The following is a 20,301-nucleotide window of genomic DNA, read 5'->3' as shown; positions in this document are numbered from 1 at the left end:
TTCACAACATTTTGCATTATTATCAAACAATTTGTTTCGGAATCCAATGAACATTTCAATTTACAATTCACACATCAGTTGGTTGATGAATTGTGTCAAGTTTAGATGTCCTCAGGATTACTCTTCTGGAAAAGTAACTTTTTTAGAATAACCAACTGTCTTTATCATGTTTGTAAATCTAATTTTAATTGGGGAAATCGGACCAATCGTTTAGCAGCAAATTGGCAGTTATCGTATTTGATATTAGTCGCTATGATCAAAATTATACAATTTTTACAAATAGACAGACAGTTGGTAATACCAAGTTGGCAATGCATGAACGTGATTTAGAAAATTACTCATGTAAGGTCGAAATACGCAGATTAGATTTTAATTACCTAAATTGTTTTCATTTTACAAAAAAGCGAATTACTGTCTCTTACCCACTTATACGACGCGTCCGAAAACAACAGTTATTGTTCTAAATTAGAAAAATTCTTTCAAGCAAATATTGTTCCAGTGATTAAGAGAAAACATCCAATTCTTATTGTTTCTTTATCAAAGGGTATTTGCTGAAGATTTTATTTTTAGACCACGTGTTATGAACGTTTGAAATAGACAACAGTACACAATTTATTATTTTCCGGGGTTTCCTTCAAATACTTCCCATAGCTCTAAAATTAAAATATATTGAAGTAACGATTTTTTATTGGGTTGTCACACAAATGTTTACATGGGTTAACAAATCTAATTTGAGTGGGGAAGTCCCTCTTTCAACCAATCGCTTACCACTGATCGTATATGCTAAATTAGTAATATTAAATTATTATTTATTACAAAGAGCTTAACAGTTAGGTAACACCATGCAAGCTTTGTATTTATTTTCTAATTACAAATACCGGCATGATTCAGAAAATGACTCATCTAAGGTTAAAATACGCACATCGTATTTTAGTCATCTAAATTGTTTAAATTTTACAAAAAAAAAAACAATTTAATGTTATATAAATATGGACAACTCTCTCTTGTCCACTTCTTTCGACACCTCTGAAAGAACTAGTTGCGCTGTTGTTTTAAATTGTCAAAATGTGTTTTGTTCGATATTGTTCTACTGATTAATAAGAGCCAGTTCCTCATTGTTCCTTATTTGCACTTAGATTTGCAATACGTGTTTTGAACGTCTGAAATGGATTACAAGAGCGTGACAAAAAAATACAAACTCAAGCCACATCCTCAAGAAAAATCGAATTTTGTATCGGATCTCTTTTATTGGTAGAATTTTTCTCAAACTAATATCGTTATCTAGCGACAATATTTTAGCTGGACGATTCCTCTTTTTCGGACTGGCTTAAAAAAAGGGTTATCCGAAGAAGATATTTATCAAATTCTCAAGCGTCATGACTCTAAGGCGCTTGGAAGTCGGTTAGAAGACGTTTGGAGTGAAGAAGTGAAAAAAAATGATAAACCTTCGTTATGGAGAGCAATTTGGAAGATTTTCAAATGGCAGATTTTATGGTCAGTGTGTGTGAACTTTTTAATAGAATTCGGTTTAAAGTAATTTTGCTTAAACAGTTTCAATTCATTTCAAATAATTTATTTTTAGAATGATTCGTCCGTTAGCTTTAGGAAAATTGATGGGGTACTATTTACCAGGTGAAGAGGCATTATCTAAAGATGATGCTGTATTATACGCATCCATTATAATGCTAACAAGTTTTCTCGATGTAATTGCCGGGAATTACTATTTTTTACACTTCCTACAATTAGCAATGCAGGTTAGAACTGCGTGTGCGTCTTTGCTTTATCAAAAGTGTTTGAAGCTTAGTAAACGAGCTTTGGGTGAAACTACAATTGGACAAATTATGAATTTATTATCAACAGATATGCCCAAATTAGCTCAGTGTTTCGGAACCGTTAATGGACTTATTACGGCACCCATACAAACCATAATTATTTTATATCTTTTATATAGCACGTCCGGACTTACCTCATTAGTCGGATTTGGTTTAATTCTTGCATTTGTGCCTGTTCAATGTAAGAAAAATGGTCTGCATCTTTACAAAATAATTTATTTCTAATTGTAGTTTTTCTGAGTAAAAGATCAGCATCTTACCGATTAAGAACTGCCCTAAAAACCGATGAAAGGATTCGCCATATGAACGAAATAATATCAGGAATTCAAGTGATTAAAGTATACACTTGGGAGATACCATTCGTTAAAGTTATAGACGCAATTAGAAGGTGAGTTTAAATAAGATGAATTTTTCTGGACACTTTATTTTAGGAAAGAAATATATTTCATCAAAGTCGGAAACTATCTCACTGCTATATCAACAGCGTTCTCTTATTTTATTGATAAGACGTCAATATTTCTGTGCATAGTAGTGTACGTTTTAAGTGGAAACAGTCCAACTGCCCAGTATGTGTACGTCCTTTCAACGTTTTACAGACTTATGATGGAATCAGTTTCGTATCGTCTTACATGGGCTTTTACTCAAATTCTCCAAGCTAACGTTTCTGTAGAAAGATTCGAAAAATTTTTGCAACTGGAAGAAATAGAAAAGAGAATTAAATTTTCTCCAGAAAAGGGGCTTTCTGTAGCAAGAGTATCAGCAAAGTGGTCTAAAGACTCCATAACTAACACTTTAACGAACATTAATTTTGGTGTAGAACCTGGACAAATTGTGGCAATCATTGGACCGATCGGTGGAGGAAAATCCAGTCTTCTTCAACTGTGTCTTGGCGAACTGCCTTTTAGTGAAGGTTCAATCCGCTCAAATGGTCGAATATCTTATGCAAACCAAGAGCCATGGTTGTTTGCCAGCACTGTCAAACAAAATATTCTCTTCGGCGAGCCCATGATTGCCGATAAGTACAACAAAGTCCTCAGAGCGTGCGCGTTGGAAGAAGATATAACACAGTTTCCTTATGGCGATAATACCATCGTCGGCGAACGTGGAATTCTCCTAAGTGGAGGACAAAAAGCCAGAATTAATCTAGCCAGGGCTGTATACCGAGACGCTGATATTTACCTCTTAGACGATCCGTTATCAGCAGTCGATGCAAGTGTTGGTAAACAAATTTTTAACAATTGCATAAAAAACTTTTTAAAAAGCAAAAGTGTGGTTCTTGTCACTCATCAAGTCCAGTACTTAAACTCGGTGGATAAAATTTACTTAATTGTAAGCGGAGCTGTGACCGCATCTGGAAGTTACAATGAACTTCAAGCTTCAGGTGAAGATTTTACAAAACTGTTGAAAGACACAGAGACTTTTGAAGCCGATGAAGATGAACAAGAGGTGAAAGATGTGCAAAATAAAAAAGAACAGGAAGAAGACGAAGAAACGCGAGCCACTGGAAAAGTACAAAGAAAAATTTACGCTACGTACTTACAAGCTTGTGGCTCTTACTTCACTATTTTTCTTCTATGTATGATGTCGGTTGTTACGGAAATTCTGAGAGTGGGATCAAGTTATTTTTTGACTTTCTGGTAAGTGGTAATTTATTACTAACAGTAGGTACAGTTTTCTAAAAAACGCTTTTCTATTAAAGGGTTAATTTAGAACAGAAGCGAATGGGCGAAAATATGACAGATGCTGAAAATACGACTACACTCATCTTTGATTTAGAAGAAACGTATTTCACTGAAGAAAATTGCATTTACATATATTCTTGTATCATAGTATTACTGATGGTGTTTTCAACTGCTCGCTCGATGTCGTTTTTCCGAAGTTGCATGGTGGCGTCCATAAAACTACACGATAAAATGTTTAACAGCATCGTTAAAGCAGCAATGAGATTTTTTTTCACGAACTCCTCTGGAAGGGTAGTGAACAGGTTCTCTAAAGATATCGGATGTGTAGATGAAAGGCTTCCACATATACTCATGGATATTGCTATGGTAAGAACTAAATCGGAACGTCGTCATTCTAAATACCAAAATTTCCAGCTATCATTCGGAATTTCTGGAAGTTTATTGGCAATTTTTTTTGTGAATTACTGGTCTCTCATCCCTGGGTGTATAATATTCATATTAATGTACTTTGTCAGGACCGTTTATATGGCCAGTAGTAGAACATTGTCTCGAATGATGTCGACAAGTAAAAATTCTTACTTTTCTCGAGATAATTTCAATTTATTTTTGCGTAACTTTTAGCTCGTAGCCCCGTTTTTTCTCATCTATCGGAATCTGTAAAAGGTTTAACCACCATTAGAGCGTATGACGCCGAAGCAATTCTTCAAAGCGAATTTCACGACCATCAAAACGTTAACAATTCGCTTACTTACATGTATCTTAATGCAAATCGTGCTTTTGCGATATGGATCGACTCAATATGTGTATTGTACATGTTGTGCGCTACAGTTCTTGCGATGTCCCAAGGTAAGTACCATTTGAAAACAAGATTGTTTTAATTGTTAATTTTAAGAAACTTACGGCGGCACTGTGGGATTCATCATCACCCAAAGCTTAGGTTTCACGGGAATGTTTCAGTGGGCCATCCGACAATTCAGTGAACTTGAAAATCAAATGACTTCCGTGGAACGAATTGTAGAGTACATTAATGTACCTTCTGAAAAAGACACGACGACTAAACCTGCATCTAATTGGCCTGAGAAAGGCAAAATTGAAATGAAATCCGTTTTGATGCGGTATTCTCCAGATGACCCGCAAGTTCTTAAAAATTTAAATGTTACCATCAAACCTAGAGAAAAAGTCGGGATCGTTGGCAGAACGGGGGCTGGAAAGTCATCTTTAATTTCCGTTCTATTCCGACTTGTGGACTTTGAAGGCAATGTCTACATCGATAATGTGGACACGAAAACCATATGTCTTTCTTCACTCAGATCAAAAATTTCGATTATTCCTCAGGAACCTGTACTCTTCTCTGGGAGTGTGCGCTACAATTTAGACCCATTCGAGCAGTACACTGATGATCAAATTTGGAACGTTCTTGATAAGGTTAAATTGAAGAAGTTTGTATCAGAGCAAACGTCAGGTCTTTATAATAGCTTAGCAGAAGGAGGTTCGAACTTCAGTGTTGGGCAAAAACAGTTGATCTGTCTAGCGAGAGCTTTATTGAAGAATAACAAAATTTTGATATTAGATGAAGCCACTGCCAATGTTGATCCTCAGACTGATGAATTGTTACAACAGACAATAAGAACAAGTTTTGCAGACTGCACAGTTTTAACAATCGCGCATAGACTGCACACCATCATGGACTCCGACAAAATTTTAGTGATGAATGACGGATATGCTGCAGAATTTGATCACCCTTACGTTTTGTTACAAATGAAAGGAATTTTCTATGATTTGGTTCAAGAGACTGGAACGAAAATGAGCGCAAACTTAGCAGAAATTGCAAAAGAGGTTTAGTAAAATTAACTCGATGGTTCTAATTTAATTCTAATTTAATTGTAGGGTCTCAAAGGGAAAAAGTAGGATGATGAAATTCTATAGTCGACAATTGCAGTATTTTTTCTAAAGTCTTATTCTTATTACTTAATAAAACCATATTTAAAAATGAAGCTAATTTCACACCTACCATTTTCATTATCCTCTAAAACAAATCAGACTAAACTGTATTACCAAGGAGAACAATAATGTAGGCAACCAGAAAATTTATAGAGTGCTTTGTAGATTATCGTTTTGTACATATAAAACTACTCGTTCGGAGACCCTAAATTAAAATCACTGCACTTCACTTTTCAAAACTATCTAAGTATGCCACTCCGGAGACCGTAGCGCATTGGCAGAGAAACCAAGGTCGTCGACCACGTGTTGATCGCATAATATTTCACAACATTTTGCATTATTATCAAACAATTAGTCTCGGAATCCAATGAACATTTTAATTCACAATTCACAGATCAGTTAGTTGATGAATTGTGTCCAGTTTGGGTGTTCTCGAAATTACACTTCTGAAAAAGTAACTTTTTTTGAATTATTAAATGTTTTTATTATGTTTGTAAATTTAAGTTTAATTGGGGAAATCGAACCAATCGCTTAGCAGTAAATTATATCAAGTTTGGTATTGGTCGTTGATATCAAAATTATTATTTTTACAAACAAATAGACAAATAGATAGATAGACAATACAAAGCTTGATATTTAGTTGGATGCATGTACGTCAAGCCCGGATTAAGAAAATTTGAGGCCCGGGGCTAAATCGTAAAAGGGGGCCCATCGATAAAATTATGCAAAGAAATCCGTACGTACTTGATTTGTATTTTTTCAATTTCTATAGCAAATTTTTACGTGGCAAGGGGCCCCTGGGAAAGTGGGGCCCGGTGCTACAGCACCCTTAGCCCCCCCCTTAGTCCGGACTTGATGTACGTGATTGAGAAAATTACTCATGTAAGGTCGAAATTCGCAAATTAGATTTTAATTAGCTAAATTGTTTTGATTTTACAAAAAAACTAATTTTTGTCTCTTACCCGCACTTCTTTCGACGCGACAGAAAACAGCAGTTATTGTTTTAAATTGTTAAAATATTTTTAAGTTAAATATTGTTCCAGTGATTAACGAGGAAACATCCAATTCTCATTGTTGCTTTATTAAAGTGTATTTGCTGAAGATTTTATTTTTACAGCACGTATCTGAACCTTTGAAATGGATTACAAAAGTGTGACGAAAAAATACAAACTTAAACCTCATCCTCAAGAGAAATCTAATTTTTTGTCGGATCTCTTTTATTGGTACGGTTTTTTTTTAAACTAATACCTTGTTTAGCAATGTTATTTTAGCTGGACAATTCCTATTTTTCGCACTGGAATTAAAAGAGGTTTGTCTGAAGAAGACATTTATCAAACTCTAAAGCGTCACAATGCTAAGACGCTTGGTAAGCAGCTACAAGACATTTGGCACGCAGAAGTAAAAAAAAGTGTTAAACCTTCGTTGTGGAGAGCAATTTGGAATATTTTTAAATGGCAAATTTTATGGTCACTGACTATGAACTTTGTGATAGAATTCGGATTAAAGTAACTTTTCTTAATCAGTTTCAGTTCCGTTTAAATAATTTGTTTTTAGAATGATCCGTCCGTTAGCTTTAGGAAAATTAATGGGTTACTATTTACCGGGTGAAACAGCGATTTCGGAGAATGATGCAATATTGTACGCATCCATTATAGTACTATCAAGTTTTCTTGACGTAATTGTCGGAAATTACTATTTTTTATATTTCCTACAATTAGAACTGAAGATTAAAAGTGCGTGTTCGTCTTTGCTTTATCAAAAGAGTTTGAAGCTTAGTAAAAGAGCTTTGGGTGAAACTACCCTAGGACAAATCATGAATTTGCTCTCAACAGATCTGACCAAATTGTCCAATAGTTTTGGGACTGTTAATGGACTTGTGACAGCACCTTTACAAGCCATTCTTGTTTTATATCTTTTATATTACACGTCCGGACTTACCTCATTAGTGGGATTTGGTTTAGTTATTGGATTTATGCCGGTCCAAAGTAACGAAAAATGCCTGCATCTAAACACATAATTTATTTTGCATTTTAGTTTTCCTGAGTAAGAAATCAGCATCTTACCGATTACGAACTGCCTTAAAAACTGACGAAAGAATTCGTCACATGAACGAAATAATATCAGGAATTCAAGTTATTAAAATATACACTTGGGAGATACCGTTCGTTAAAGTTATAGATGCAATAAGAAGGTAGGTTTAAACAGTGTGAATTGTTCTGAAGTTATAATTTTAGGAAAGAAATGTATTTCATCAAGGTTGGAAACTATTTAACTGCTATATCAACAGCGTTCTCTTATGTTATTGACAAGACATCGATATTTCTGTGCATATTAGTATACGTTTTGAGCGGAAATAATCCAACTGCACAGTATGTGTATGTTGTTACTACATTTTACAACCTTTTAATCGACTCAGTTTCTTATCGTCTTGCGTGGGCTTTCACTCACATTCTTCAAGCTAACGTTTCTGTAAAAAGATTAGAAAAGTTTCTGCTTCTGGAAGAAATGGAGAAAACTATTACTAATATTTCCTTAAAGAAAGGGCTATCTTTAATAAAGGCATCAGCAAAGTGGTCTAAAGAGTCCACAAAAAACACGCTAACGAATGTTAATTTTGCGGTAGAACCTGAGCAAATTGTGGCAGTCATAGGACCGATCGGTGGAGGAAAATCCAGTCTTCTTCAACTATGTCTTGGTGAACTGCCCCTCAGCGAAGGTTCTTTAAGTACAAATGGCCGAATATCCTACGCAAACCAAGAGCCTTGGTTGTTTGCTAGCACTGTGAAACAAAATATTCTTTTCGGCGAACCTATGATTGCCGATAAGTACAACAAAGTCCTCAGAGCGTGCGCGTTAGAAGAAGATATAACACAGTTTCCTTATGGCGATAACACCATTGTCGGCGAACGTGGGATTCTCTTGAGTGGAGGCCAAAAAGCCAGAATTAATCTAGCCAGGGCAGTATACAGAGATGCTGATATTTATCTCCTAGACGATCCGTTATCAGCAGTTGATGCAAGTGTCGGTAAACAAATTTTCAACAACTGCATAAAAAACTACTTAAAAAGCAAAAGTGTGGTTCTTGTCACTCACCAAGTCCAGTACTTAAACTCTGTGGACAAGATTTACTTAATTGTTAATGGAGCTGTGACTGCATCTGGAAATTACTACGAACTGCAAGCTTCAGGTGAAGATTTCACAAAACTCTTAAAAGATACAGAGAGTTTTGAAACCACTGAAAACGTTCAAGAAGTGAAAGAGGTAGAAAATAACAAAGAACAGAAAGAAGACGAAGAAACAAGAGCGTCTGGAAAAGTTGCGAAAAAGATTTACGGGACGTACCTGCGAGCTTGCGGCACTTATTTTACTTTTGTTTTTCTGTGTATAATGTCCATGTGTACGGAGGTTTTGACAGTGGGTTCAAGATATTTTTTGACTTTCTGGTAAGTAGTTTACACGATTTTTAAAGAATTGTCATAAGTTTTGTTAAAGGGTTAATTTAGAGCAAAAGAAAATGATCGAAAATCTGACAGATACTGGAAATACGACACTTATCTCATATTTTGAAGACGTGTATTTTACTGAAGAAAATTGTATTTACATGTATTCTGGAATCATTGGCCTACTGTTGGTGTTTTCAACTATTCGCTCGATGTCGTTCTTTCGATGTTGTATGGCAGCATCCGTTAAGTTGCATGACCGAATGTTTAACAGCGTCGTTAATGCGGCAATGAGATTTTTTTACACAAATTCTTCAGGAAGGGTTTTGAACAGATTCTCTAAAGATATCGGAAATGTAGATGAAAGTCTTCCACACACACTGATGGATATTGATGTGGTAAGTAATTGAAACAAAGTGATCATTTTCAATTAATCAAAATTTTTAGCTAACATTTGGAATTGCCGGAAGTTTGTTGGCTATTTTTCTTGTCAATTACTGGTCTCTTATTCCTGGTACTATAGTTTTCGTCGCAATGTATTTTATAAGGATAGTGTACATAACGACTAGTAGAGCAATATCCAGACTGATATCGACAAGTAAATAATTGTTTCTCTCAGATTTTTTTTTTTTGCAATTTGTATGAATTTTAGCTCGAAGTCCAATTTTTTCGCATCTATCCGAATCTGTAAAAGGCTTGTCTACGATCCGAGCGTACGACGCTGCAGAAATTCTCCAAAACGAATTTGACGACCATCAAAATGTTAACAATTCAATCTTTTACCTGCGCTATGCAACAAACCGTGCTTTTGCTATTTGGATCGACTCAGTTTGCCTGTTTTACATGCTTTGTGTAACAGCTCTAGCACTCAGCCAAGGTACGCACCTCTTCAATACAAAATATTTTTGTTAATAGTAAGTTTCAAGAAATCTACGGCGGCACTGTAGGTTTCGTCATTACCCAAAGCTTAGGTTTCACGGGAATGTTTAAATGGGGAATCCGACAATTCAGTGAACTAGAAAACGAAATGACTTCCGTGGAACGAGTAGTTGAGTACATTGATGTTCCTTCTGAAAAAGACACGACGACTAAACCAGCTTCTCATTGGCCCGAGAAAGGAAGAATTGAAATGAAATCCGTTTCGATGCGGTATTCTCCAGATGACCCGCACGTTCTTAAAGATTTAAATGTTATCATCCATCCGAAAGAAAAAGTCGGAATTGTTGGCAGAACGGGAGCTGGAAAGTCGTCATTAATTTCCGTTCTTTTCCGACTTGTGGACTTTGAAGGCAATGTCTACATCGATAATGTGGACACAAAGACTATATCTTTTTCTTCGCTCAGATCAAAAATTTCGATTATTCCTCAGGAACCTGTACTCTTCTCGGGGAATGTGCGTTACAATTTAGACCCATTCGAACAATACACGGACGATCAAATTTGGAACGTTCTGGATAAAGTCAAATTGAAGCAGTTTATATCAGAGCTAACCTCAGGCCTTTATAGTAATTTAGCCGAGGGAGGTTCAAACTTCAGTGTTGGGCAAAAGCAGTTGGTCTGTTTAGCGAGAGCTTTATTGAAGAATAACAAAATCTTGATATTAGATGAAGCCACTGCCAATGTTGATCCTCAAACTGATGAATTATTACAACAAACTATAAGAACAAGTTTTGCAGACTGTACTGTTTTAACAATCGCGCATAGACTGCATACCATCATGGACTCAGACAAAATTTTAGTAATGAATGACGGATATGCTGCGGAATTTGATCAGCCTTACGCTTTATTGCAAAAGAAGGGAGTTTTCTACGATTTGGTTTTGGACACTGGAACGAAAATGAGCGCAAATTTAACAGAAATTGCGAAGGAGGTAAGTACAGTAAAACCAACTCTTTGATTCTAACTTGTATTTAATTTAATTGTAGAGTTTCAATCGGAAGAAGAAGGATTCTGGAATTCTATAGTACACGATTGCAGTATTTTTATTTAAGTGTTTTTAAAAATGTCTTGAAATAAAAAATCAATAATCTAATCTTCTTGTAATTCCACACCCCCGAATTTCACCATCTTATGAAATAACCCAGATCTATTTTCCAGTAGTTTTTGAGGACTGTCATACTCGACGATCTCACCCTTATTCAACACAAGAATTTTATCACAATCCATGACAAATTTCAACTTGTGAGCTATCTTAATGACGATACATGAAGTGAAATTTTGGTTTATAATTGTATTGACAAAATTTTCTGTTTCCGAATCCACATTCTCAACCAACTCATCCAAGACCAAAATTCTGTTCTTTTTAACCAAAACTCGAGCTAAACATATCAATTGCGTTTGTCCACAAGTGAAATCTAAATTTTTTACGTCGGTATCTAGCTTCGGAATGAAGCATTTGAGATTTACGGTGTTGAGAGATTTCCATATTTCATCATCTTCGTACACTCCCTCTGGATCGATGTTTTCACGCACTGTTCCATGAAACAAGACGGGATCTTGTGGAATAACGGAGATTTTTGATCTCAGGAAATCTAGTGAAAGAGTTTTGATATCCACATCGTCAATTGTAATTCTTCCTTCAAAATCGTACAATCGGAAGAGGACTGAAATGATTGAAGATTTACCAGCACCAGTTCGACCGACAATACCAATTTTTTCTTTGGGATTGATCACGAAATTAATGTTTTTCAATAAGAATGATTTCGAGTTATTTAGCGATAAACTGACGCTTTCGTATTTAATTTCGCACTTTTTAGGCCACTGGTCAATTCTTCGTCCGACTTTCTTTTCCTGTTGAATGTTAACATAATCCACAGCTCTCTCCATTGAAGTCATTTGTGTTTCTAAATCCGCGAGCTTGTAAAAAGCGTAGTAAAGAACTCCGCCCATCATGAACGACTGAGATATTGCAAGTCCAACGTCACCTGGTAGAACACCTGAAAAAACATTGTAAATTTTTGATTATAGATATTAAAACGTACCTTCGTCAAATATCACAAATTGCAATATAACAATACCAATGAAGATTGCCACAAAGGTATCGGTTGTAAGAACAAAAGCTTTCAAGCAACACAAATGCGAGTAAGACGCAGAATTGTAAAGATTGTGGTGTCTTTCGAACTCATCCTTCAAAAGTTTTTCTGCTCGAAACACTTTGATTGAAAGTAGTCCCTCCAAAGTGGCGTTCAAGTATCCAATTACTGGACTTTTTGCTAGAAACTATTATTAACACTTCGTTATTACAACGAAATTACTTACTAGAAGCATCCAGGCGTTTGAGCGGTCTTCCAACTCTTAGATACAAAGATCTCAGGATCAACACAAAGATGAAAAGTAGTACCGTTGGTATCAAAAATCTCAGGTTTGTTGAAGAGATTAAAAGAAAGTTCCCTATGGTTTCAAACACGATCTGAAAAACAATTTAATAGATTTTGACGACTTCTGACTGATTGGTTACCGCCGTCAAATGCAACATGGGAAAAGGAATGTTTTCATCCACCGTAACAAGGTCTTTAGAAAATCGGTTTACTATGTTCCCAATAAAAGTCGAATCAAAGAACCTTAAACTAGCATTGAGAACAGAATGCAGCATTTTTTTGTGTAAGTTGATTGACACTCGTTTTGATAAAGTGAACAAGGAGTAAGCTCGAATCAGCGTTGTAACGGAGAGACCAGCTATGGAAAACGTGTACTGATAGAGAAGATTGTTACGCTGTTCAATTAATTCAAAATATTGAGAGCTGTTGGTGCTGTTCAGAGCCGAAATGTTATCTTCTATGTTTGCCCTAAAACCAAACATACCAGTAAAGTTGTCACAGTTTGAACTGACTCACCATTGACTGATCAACTTATCCTTGTAGCTGACAAAGAATTGAGTTAGAATGAAGAGACAAAAGATCATAAAAGCGTACAGCGCTCCTCCTCCTAATGTTATATAGGATTTGTACACTTGTAAAGACACAGCGCCGGTTCTCTTCTCTTCCCCATAGATTTTATTCTTAGGATTAATAGGGATCAATGACTTTAAAACGCTATCTTTTTCTTCTAGATCAGTTTCTTCTTCAGAATTCTTTTTACAAAAACTAGATTCTTCAAGCATGTTTTCTGTCTTGGGATTCATGTTTCTTTCTAGTTTCATTGCACCTCTTTCTAGCTTTATCATGTTGGTAGCATAAGGTGCTAGATTCGTGTTATAAGTGACCAAGACCACAATCTTGTCGTGCAAGAAGTTTAAAATACAATTAACGAAGATGGAACGAGCTACTAATGAATCTAGACTCGACAAACAGTCGTCTAGAAGATAAATATCACACTCCTTGTATATAGCCCTGGCGAGGTTAATTCTGCTTTGTTGTCCTTTGCTTAAGTTGATGCCACGATCTGCAACAATTGTTAAATCTCCCTTTTCCAACCCATCAAAATCGTATTGTAAAGAACACGCTTTTATCACTTCTTGATACCGCTTCTCGTCATATTCGCTGCCAAATATGATATTCTGTCTTATTGTTGACGGGAACAGCCATGGTTCTTGCGAAGCGTACGATAATGTTCCTTCAGTTGTTAAACTCCCAGAAGATAATTCAAACTCTTTTAAGATCGTTATTAAAAGAACACTTTTTCCACTGCTTGCATGACCTGTTACCAAAGTCAATCCTCGCTTGATATCTATACTGAGATTATTTAAGACCACTTTTTCATCTATTTCAACAACGGCGTTGTGCATTTTAATTTTTGGATTCGACGAAGATTCATTAATGGGCACTGTTTTTTTCTCAGTATATTTTTCCAGCTTCAGGAGCAAATTCTGCATTCTTTTGATAGCTGCGATTACTTGTGCTGTGTAAAACGTCCCATATGGAAAAGTAGTACCTAAGTTAAAAGACACGCTCAAAAATACACCTGTAATGAAATACATTGTTTCTGCTTTCATCGGAATTCCAAGCCAGACGTGGGTCATCAGAGTTAGGTAAAATGTGACGTTGTTGAATATTATCGCTGTTACGATTGTAAGAAACAAGACGTTGAACATTTTTAATAGGATATCCATTTCTTTTCTAGAATAAAGCGGATATTGTTGTTTGATACAGACTAAAGTGTCTTACATTCTTGTTTGTGTGATTTTTTTCTCGAGGTACTTTTCCCAGACGTACATTTTTGTGCTTCGTATACTGGAAAGAACCTTCTGGAGGTAGTCGATTCGGATGTCAGTTTTCTCTGATGTGGCCCTTTTTAGAGAAGCGATCCATAGTCCCACCAGAACTGAAAATTAAGATTTGGGACTTAACAGAAAGAAATAACGATTCTAAAAACAGATGTAACCGAAATAGGTTTATGTGGTAAATTGATAAATAAATGTTTTTAGTTGTTGGCAATAAAAATGCAAAGAAAATAATGACGCAAATCGCAACTTTCTTTCTATCTGCCGTAGTTCTAGAGTAGCAGAGCACCAAAATAATTAAAAAAAAACTAAAAATACATCAAAAGCAAATAATCTTTCCGCTAGTTTTTAACTTATTTTAAAACTTACTCTGCAATGGTAGATACATTAAAACAGCAACGACAACGACGGCAGCGGGGACTCCTATATGGTCGTACATGAAGTAAAAAATAATGATCAAAGAAATGAGCCCATTCCAAGCCAAAGTTAAATTAAAGAAAAATATATCAAACAAATTGATATCTTTCGTGATCAAATTGGTGAGTTTTGCAAAAGAAGTACTTTGTACTAAACCTGCAGGAAGTCTTAAGCACTTAGTATAAATCAACGAACAAACAGAAGTTCTGACTTCGATTCCTAACGATTCCACAGCAAACATATAATACTGCCTAGTGTACACTTCCAGAAATTGACCTCCTATCAAAATCAGTCCTAAAAGATAAGCGCCAGATTTGGATTTTGGTTGATTTGGTGTAAAGTAAAGAACTAATTTGGCCAAAATAATTGGTCGTACAACACTAAAAAAGCAGACTTAAATTGTCTTCTGTGGAAATTCGTAAATTAGTAAATTACTTAGTAGCGATGGTCAGCAGAGAAATTAAACTGAACAAAATGTAACGTATCCCAAACATTTTCCAAAACACAATGAACATAGGATTTAACCGGAGCTTGTGTAAATTCCATTTGTCTTCCATTGCTTTTCCAATTTTAAGAGTATTTAATTCCGGTGTAATATCATAAAGATCGTTTTCTTCAAGTTCTTTCCGTAACCCTTTTACAAAAAGCGTTCGAGTGTACCTTCAAAGTGTTTTAGTAAAAGATATTAACAACAAATAGTATACCAAAAGGTGAGTTTCGACAAAAAATTCGCTGTTTGTCTTGGATTTTTTTGTCTTTCTTGCTGCTTTTCGCACTCCATGGCGTTAAACTTTAAAAACAACTAAAATTAAATTCTAAAAGTACTTAAGTAAGTCTAGTCATTGCGTAGTCAAATTACCATAATAATACAATTTAAAACTGTGCTTCTGATAAATGTGGTTTTTGTTTAGCCATAAATTTTATAGTCATCCTGAATTTGGAATAAAAATTAAAATATGTTTGATATAGAAGCATAGTTGCATCAATCGGAATCTATTCTAAGGAGAAACTTACGATAGATTAAAAAAATTAATGAAAATAGGACAGTCAAAAATAAGAAGAAAGCCATGAAAAAAACAAACAATAATATCCACGAATATACCTAGAATATAGGAATAAGATAAATTATTATAAAGAATAGAAAATACTCCCAGAAACCAAAGAATAAGTAAAATGAAGTGAGGAAAACTGTTTCAACTTATTGACTAAATACTAAATATGTACAAAAAAATAGAAATCATGAAAACTAATTAAAAATTTGAATATTTTAGAAAATAAAAAAATCAAGAAATTTTATTTTGAAATTCTGTTTATGTGGGACCTAACCGAACGACTTTCTGATGAATTAACGCCAAAGTATTGAAAAACTTTATTTGTCCATTTAGAATAATTAAATCTAAAATTAACATGATATTTGCTTGAAATATAGGAGAAATGGAGAAAAGATAAACGAAGAGAACATTAAAATAAATCCAAATGGAAAAATGATAATTTTTTTAAAACCTTAAACACTAGTAATTCATTAGTTTGTTAGACTTAATTGTGTGAAGTTATTTATTGCCATGTTGGTTTAAACAAACAACAGCAATACGCGTATTGCACTGAATTATTCAAGAGAACTTTTAACTGCTAATTTAGAGGCTTCGTCAATTTTACCAAAAATTTCGAAGCAATGAAACGTGACGTAAGGTATTTTTTTTTGCTTAGCATTCATAAAGTTAACATTAAAAAGTTAAAACTTACCCTGAATAGATAAAGATATTACAATTGCAATCACCAACACCAATGCCGGCATCCCTATATTCCTATACATGTAGCAGCAAAGAATTATAAGAGAAACCAATCCAATATTAAAAAACAGGCTATTATAAAAAAATTGATCAAACACATTTATGTCCTTTGTGATCAAAATAATAATTTTAGCACACGAAATGTGTCGTAATCGATTTGCAGGCAATCTCAGACATCTTGTATAAAGCATGGAACAAATAGCCGTTCGAAATTTAATGGATAACGTTTCAGCTGGGAAAATATAATTCTGTCTTGTGTACACATCAAGAGTGTGAAGGACTATCAAAAGTGCGCTCAGAAAATACGCATCTGATTTCGACAATTCGGTTTGATTTGGAGTAAAATAAAATACCAATCTGCCAGTAATAATTGGTCGGACGACACTAAAAACGGCTTCTAAATTGTGCTCAGGAAAATGATTTAAGTTACTTGATGACAATGGTGAGAACTGTTGGTGGACTAATCAACAAATATTGTAAACCGATCGTTTTCCAGAAAACTATAAAAAACGGATTTTGTCGATGTTTTTGTAAATTCCATTGGTTTTCAAACTCATCGCCAATTTTACGTGTGTCTAATTCTGGGACTATTTCATACAAATCTTCTTCTTGTAGTTCTTTTTTTTGGCCCTTTATAAACAAATGGCGGGTATACCTTTAAGTTAGTTGTGATAGATCAAATAGCAAAAAGCAAAGAGTATACCAAAAAGTAATCTTGGAGAAGATATTTGCGGTTTGTCTTGGATTTTCTTCTCTGTCTTCTTTCTTATCACTTTCCATTTTCCCGAGAGAAAACAAGTAGTACAAATTTAAAAACACGTTCTTACGAACTGAATTTTACATAATAACGCAGTTTAGAAGCGTTTTTGTAATAAAGATATTTTATTTTTATTTTGTGACAACAAACTTATTTAGGCCCATTCCATTTTGTATATTAACTAGTCGTAAAATGATACATAATTATGTAAATACGTTAAAAATGTCTAAGAAAAATAGTTTAAATATAATTGATAACAAAAGGCATAGATTTAGAAAGTCGAAAAAAAGAGAAAAATATACAAAAACAAACAACAAACAAAGTACTAAATTTGCTAAATAATTCTCGCGGAATACTTACCCTGTAGTGGCAGATATACGATAATTGCCGTCATGAGAACAAGTGCTGGTACTCCAACAAACTTAAACATGTAGCAAGTGGTAATTATAAGAGAAGCAAATCCTGGGGCAGCGTAAGCCACATGAAAAAGACTTTGATCCAACATATTTGCATCTTTCGTGATAAGACTCGTAATTTCAGCTAACGAAATATTTTGCAATTTGCTTCCACGCGGATTTATACATTTCGAATAAATTAAGAAGCAAATTGCAGTTCGGCATTTTAGTGCTAACGCTTCTATGTGAAATAAATAGTTTTGTCTGGAATACACACTAATAAAGTAAACTGACATCCAAACTATGCTCAATAAGTAGATGTCAAGTTTAGTAGTTTGGGTTTGACCAGGAGTGAAATAAAAAACTAATCTACTCATGATCACTGGTTGAATCACACTAAAAATTAAGAAATGACTATAGAAGAAGAGATAAGAATTTAAAAACTCACTTAAGACTCACTGAAACTATTATGGAAGTACTAAGCAAGAGAAAACGTTTTCCAAAGACTTTCCAGAAAACCACAAACAGAGCGTTTTTACGCTGTTTATGGGTTTCCCACGCTTTTTGAAAATGCTCTCCAATTTTCTTCGTGTCAAGTTCTCGTGTTACTTCATATAAATCTCGTTCTTCCAACTCTTTTCTAAATCCTTTTCGAAACAGTTTTATTGTATACCTTCAAATTTAATTTGTAACTTTTTGTTTCATAGTTAGAATCGATTACCAGAAAGTTATCCTGGAGATAACATTTGCGATTTCTCTAGGATTTACACGTCTTTTTTCTTTAATGTCACTTTCCATTATTTTACTTTTCTTAACCAACTAGCACTAATAGCAAACTGCGTTCAAAATTTAAACAGATATTTTATGATAATGGCAGGTAAAATGGTTGACTAACAAATTGTTTGTTGTTGATAAAATAAATTGGAAGTGCCAAGAAATGATGTTTATTTACTGATATTAAAATGACAAATAGTTGTTGACTGCTTTATAAGTATGAAGGCAAAATTTTTGAGTAGTGCAGAAATGAAGAGAATGCTGTTCTATTGCAGTTATCTTTGGTATGTATTTGCATTTGGTGTTAAAACTTAATAAAGAGAAGGTTTCTAAACAAACAAATTAAACTGTTTTATCTAACCGAAACTTTTCTACCTCTTCGGTAGAAAAATTCTGAAAAATTTTAAGGAATCTCGAAAAACCAATTTTTTAGAATTAATGTTATAAGAATCTTCAAATCAGTTCTCCAAATTTTATATAAGTAGTCAAAACCTCGTAGAACAATTATTGGAGTAGTCTAAAAAAATCCTGAAAAAAAATCTCAAAAAATCATCTCCTTTTCATGCAGAATTTTCTGATGGAGCAGTGAAGAATTCTCAATCATTCTGAAGTGTAATTAATATACTCAATTTTAGAAACACCCCAAAATTCCTACGGAATCTTAAAGATCTCGAAAATCCTAAGAAAACTTAAACAGTTTTAAAAGGCATAATTTCAAAAAATGCTCATAATCTTAAAATTGAAAACATGACGTATGTATTGAAGAATCTTAAAAAACACAAAATTTTATAGAATTTTAATACTTTTAAAAGTCTTCAAAAACTATTAAACACCCTGAAGAATTTTATCTAATCTCCAAGAAATCAAAAATCTTAATGTAGCAGTTCATCAAAATTTTTTAAAAATTTTGTCGAACTTTGAAGTATCTTTTCATCACTCAATCCAAGTGAGATAGAGTTGCTTTAAGATATAAATATCGCCATTTGCAATTTTTGAATACAAATTTCTACGTAATCTAAAACCAATAAAATATTTTATTTTTTAAATTTTAATTTTTAATTTAATATAGACAACCCAAAATACGCTTTATTTATCCACTTGTTGGAGAAGAATTTCATTTCACAGTTCGGAATTAGCGACATTACAGGTTCTCAAGCTAGTAGCAAAAAGACAATAGTAGAAACAATAAATCTGAATAATTCTCATCACAAACTTACCTTGCAGTGGCAGAAACACAAGAACTGCAGCCAGTGGAACAAGTGTCGGAACTCCTCCAACATATTGAAACATGTTGAAAATGGTAATTATAAGAGTAGGCAATCCAATGGTAGTGTAAGTCATATGAAGAAAGTTTTGATCCAACACATTTACATCCTTTGTGATCAAACTCGCAATTTTGGCTAAAGAAATATGCTGCAGTTTGCTTACACGCAATTTTATACATTTTGTGTAAATTAAAAAACAAATAGCAGTTCGGACTTTGATTGCCAGTGCTTCTGCATGAAACATATAGTTTTGTCTTGTATACACACTAATGAAGTAAAATATTATCCAAAGTATGCTGAACAAGTAAATGTCAAACTTGGTAGTTTCAGTTTGACCTGGAGTAAAATAAAAAACTAATTTACTGATGATCAATGGTTGAATCACACTAAAAATTACTAATAAAAGAGAGAAGAAGCTTCTAACTACTTACTCTTTAGCCACAAGAACTATTACGGATATACTCAGCAAGACGAATGGTATTCCGAAAAGTTTCCAGAAAACCAGAAACAAGGGGTGTTTTTGATGTTTATGTAAATCCCATTCTTTTTGGAACTGCTCCCCAATCCTTTTTGTCTCTAGTTCTTGGGTTACTTCATATAAATCTTGTTCTTCCAGCTCTTTTTTAATTCCTTTTCGAAGCAATTTTATTATATACCTTCGAACTTAGTTTTTAACGTTTACTTTTATAATTAAATTAAATTACCAAAAAGTTATTCTAGAAACAATATTGGCCGTTTGTCTTGGATTTACTCGTCTTTTTTCTTTAGTGTCACTTTCCATTCTTTCACTTCTTTTAGCCAACTAAGAGAAATCGCTTATTCAATTAAACTTTAAGTGAACATAAATGAT

General features: G+C 34.1%; 3 protein-coding genes across 5 annotated transcripts; 2 read left to right on the top strand and 1 right to left on the bottom strand.

Annotated features, from left to right (window-relative positions):
- Window positions 1-87: 87 nt before the first annotated feature.
- LOC148174887 (putative multidrug resistance-associated protein lethal(2)03659) lies at window positions 88-5,453 on the top strand. 3 transcript variants are annotated; one of them, XM_088037507.1, is made up of 11 exons: window positions 88-133; window positions 1,137-1,251; window positions 1,300-1,533; window positions 1,583-2,013; window positions 2,064-2,220; window positions 2,264-3,469; window positions 3,532-3,880; window positions 3,929-4,079; window positions 4,136-4,360; window positions 4,407-5,350; window positions 5,402-5,453. In XM_088037507.1, the coding sequence occupies exons 2-11, from the start codon at window positions 1,166-1,168 to the stop codon at window positions 5,420-5,422; spliced, it is 3,804 nt and encodes a 1,267-aa protein (XP_087893633.1). In that variant the 5' UTR covers window positions 88-133; window positions 1,137-1,165; the 3' UTR covers window positions 5,423-5,453. The 3 variants fall into 3 exon arrangements, with proteins under 3 accessions (XP_087893633.1, XP_087893632.1, XP_087893634.1); XM_088037506.1 differs by lacking the exon at window positions 88-133 and having other exon boundaries at window positions 927-1,251; XM_088037508.1 differs by lacking the exons at window positions 88-133; window positions 1,137-1,251 and having other exon boundaries at window positions 1,412-1,494.
- Window positions 5,454-5,852: 399 nt separating this feature from the next.
- On the top strand, window positions 5,853-10,876 carry LOC148174886 (putative multidrug resistance-associated protein lethal(2)03659). Its single transcript, XM_088037499.1, has 11 exons — window positions 5,853-5,909; window positions 6,573-6,678; window positions 6,727-6,960; window positions 7,010-7,440; window positions 7,490-7,646; window positions 7,690-8,898; window positions 8,948-9,293; window positions 9,343-9,493; window positions 9,548-9,772; window positions 9,822-10,765; window positions 10,821-10,876. The coding sequence occupies exons 2-11, from the start codon at window positions 6,593-6,595 to the stop codon at window positions 10,857-10,859; spliced, it is 3,822 nt and encodes a 1,273-aa protein (XP_087893625.1). The 5' UTR covers window positions 5,853-5,909; window positions 6,573-6,592; the 3' UTR covers window positions 10,860-10,876.
- LOC148174885 (ATP-binding cassette sub-family C member 4-like) lies at window positions 10,860-20,275 on the bottom strand. Its single transcript, XM_088037509.1, has 9 exons — window positions 20,156-20,275; window positions 19,883-20,107; window positions 19,404-19,837; window positions 13,998-14,154; window positions 12,729-13,949; window positions 12,353-12,680; window positions 12,154-12,304; window positions 11,877-12,107; window positions 10,860-11,831 (listed from the first exon to the last, which is right to left on the bottom strand). Exons 1-9 carry the CDS (start codon window positions 20,230-20,232, stop codon window positions 10,924-10,926), a joined length of 3,732 nt encoding a protein of 1,243 aa, XP_087893635.1. The 5' UTR covers window positions 20,233-20,275; the 3' UTR covers window positions 10,860-10,923.
- Window positions 20,276-20,301: the final 26 nt, after the last annotated feature.

This window comes from Gnatocerus cornutus, chromosome 5 (genome assembly GCF_029298725.1).
Source record: "Gnatocerus cornutus isolate USDA-ARS CGAHR chromosome 5, icGnaCorn1.1, whole genome shotgun sequence".
Taxonomy (NCBI): Eukaryota; Metazoa; Arthropoda; class Insecta; order Coleoptera; family Tenebrionidae; genus Gnatocerus; species Gnatocerus cornutus.
The sequence above is the reverse complement of the archived record's forward strand: the minus strand, read 5'-3'. Positions and strand labels throughout refer to the sequence as shown.

Coding starts and splice junctions, on each gene's coding strand:
- LOC148174887 (XM_088037507.1), top strand. CDS start 1,166: ATGGATTACAAGAGCGTGACAAAAAAATACAAACTCAAGCCACATCCT. Junction 1,534..1,582: donor TTAATAGAATTCGGTTTAAA/GTAATTTTGCTT, acceptor ATTTATTTTTAG/AATGATTCGTCCGTTAGCTT. Junction 2,221..2,263: donor GTTATAGACGCAATTAGAAG/GTGAGTTTAAAT, acceptor ACTTTATTTTAG/GAAAGAAATATATTTCATCA.
- LOC148174886 (XM_088037499.1), top strand. CDS start 6,593: ATGGATTACAAAAGTGTGACGAAAAAATACAAACTTAAACCTCATCCT. Junction 6,961..7,009: donor GTGATAGAATTCGGATTAAA/GTAACTTTTCTT, acceptor ATTTGTTTTTAG/AATGATCCGTCCGTTAGCTT. Junction 9,494..9,547: donor ATCCAGACTGATATCGACAA/GTAAATAATTGT, acceptor TATGAATTTTAG/CTCGAAGTCCAATTTTTTCG.
- LOC148174885 (XM_088037509.1), bottom strand. CDS start 20,232: ATGGAAAGTGACACTAAAGAAAAAAGACGAGTAAATCCAAGACAAACG. Junction 20,108..20,155: donor GTTTCTAGAATAACTTTTTG/GTAATTTAATTT, acceptor CTAAGTTCGAAG/GTATATAATAAAATTGCTTC. Junction 11,832..11,876: donor ATTTGTGATATTTGACGAAG/GTACGTTTTAAT, acceptor ATGTTTTTTCAG/GTGTTCTACCAGGTGACGTT.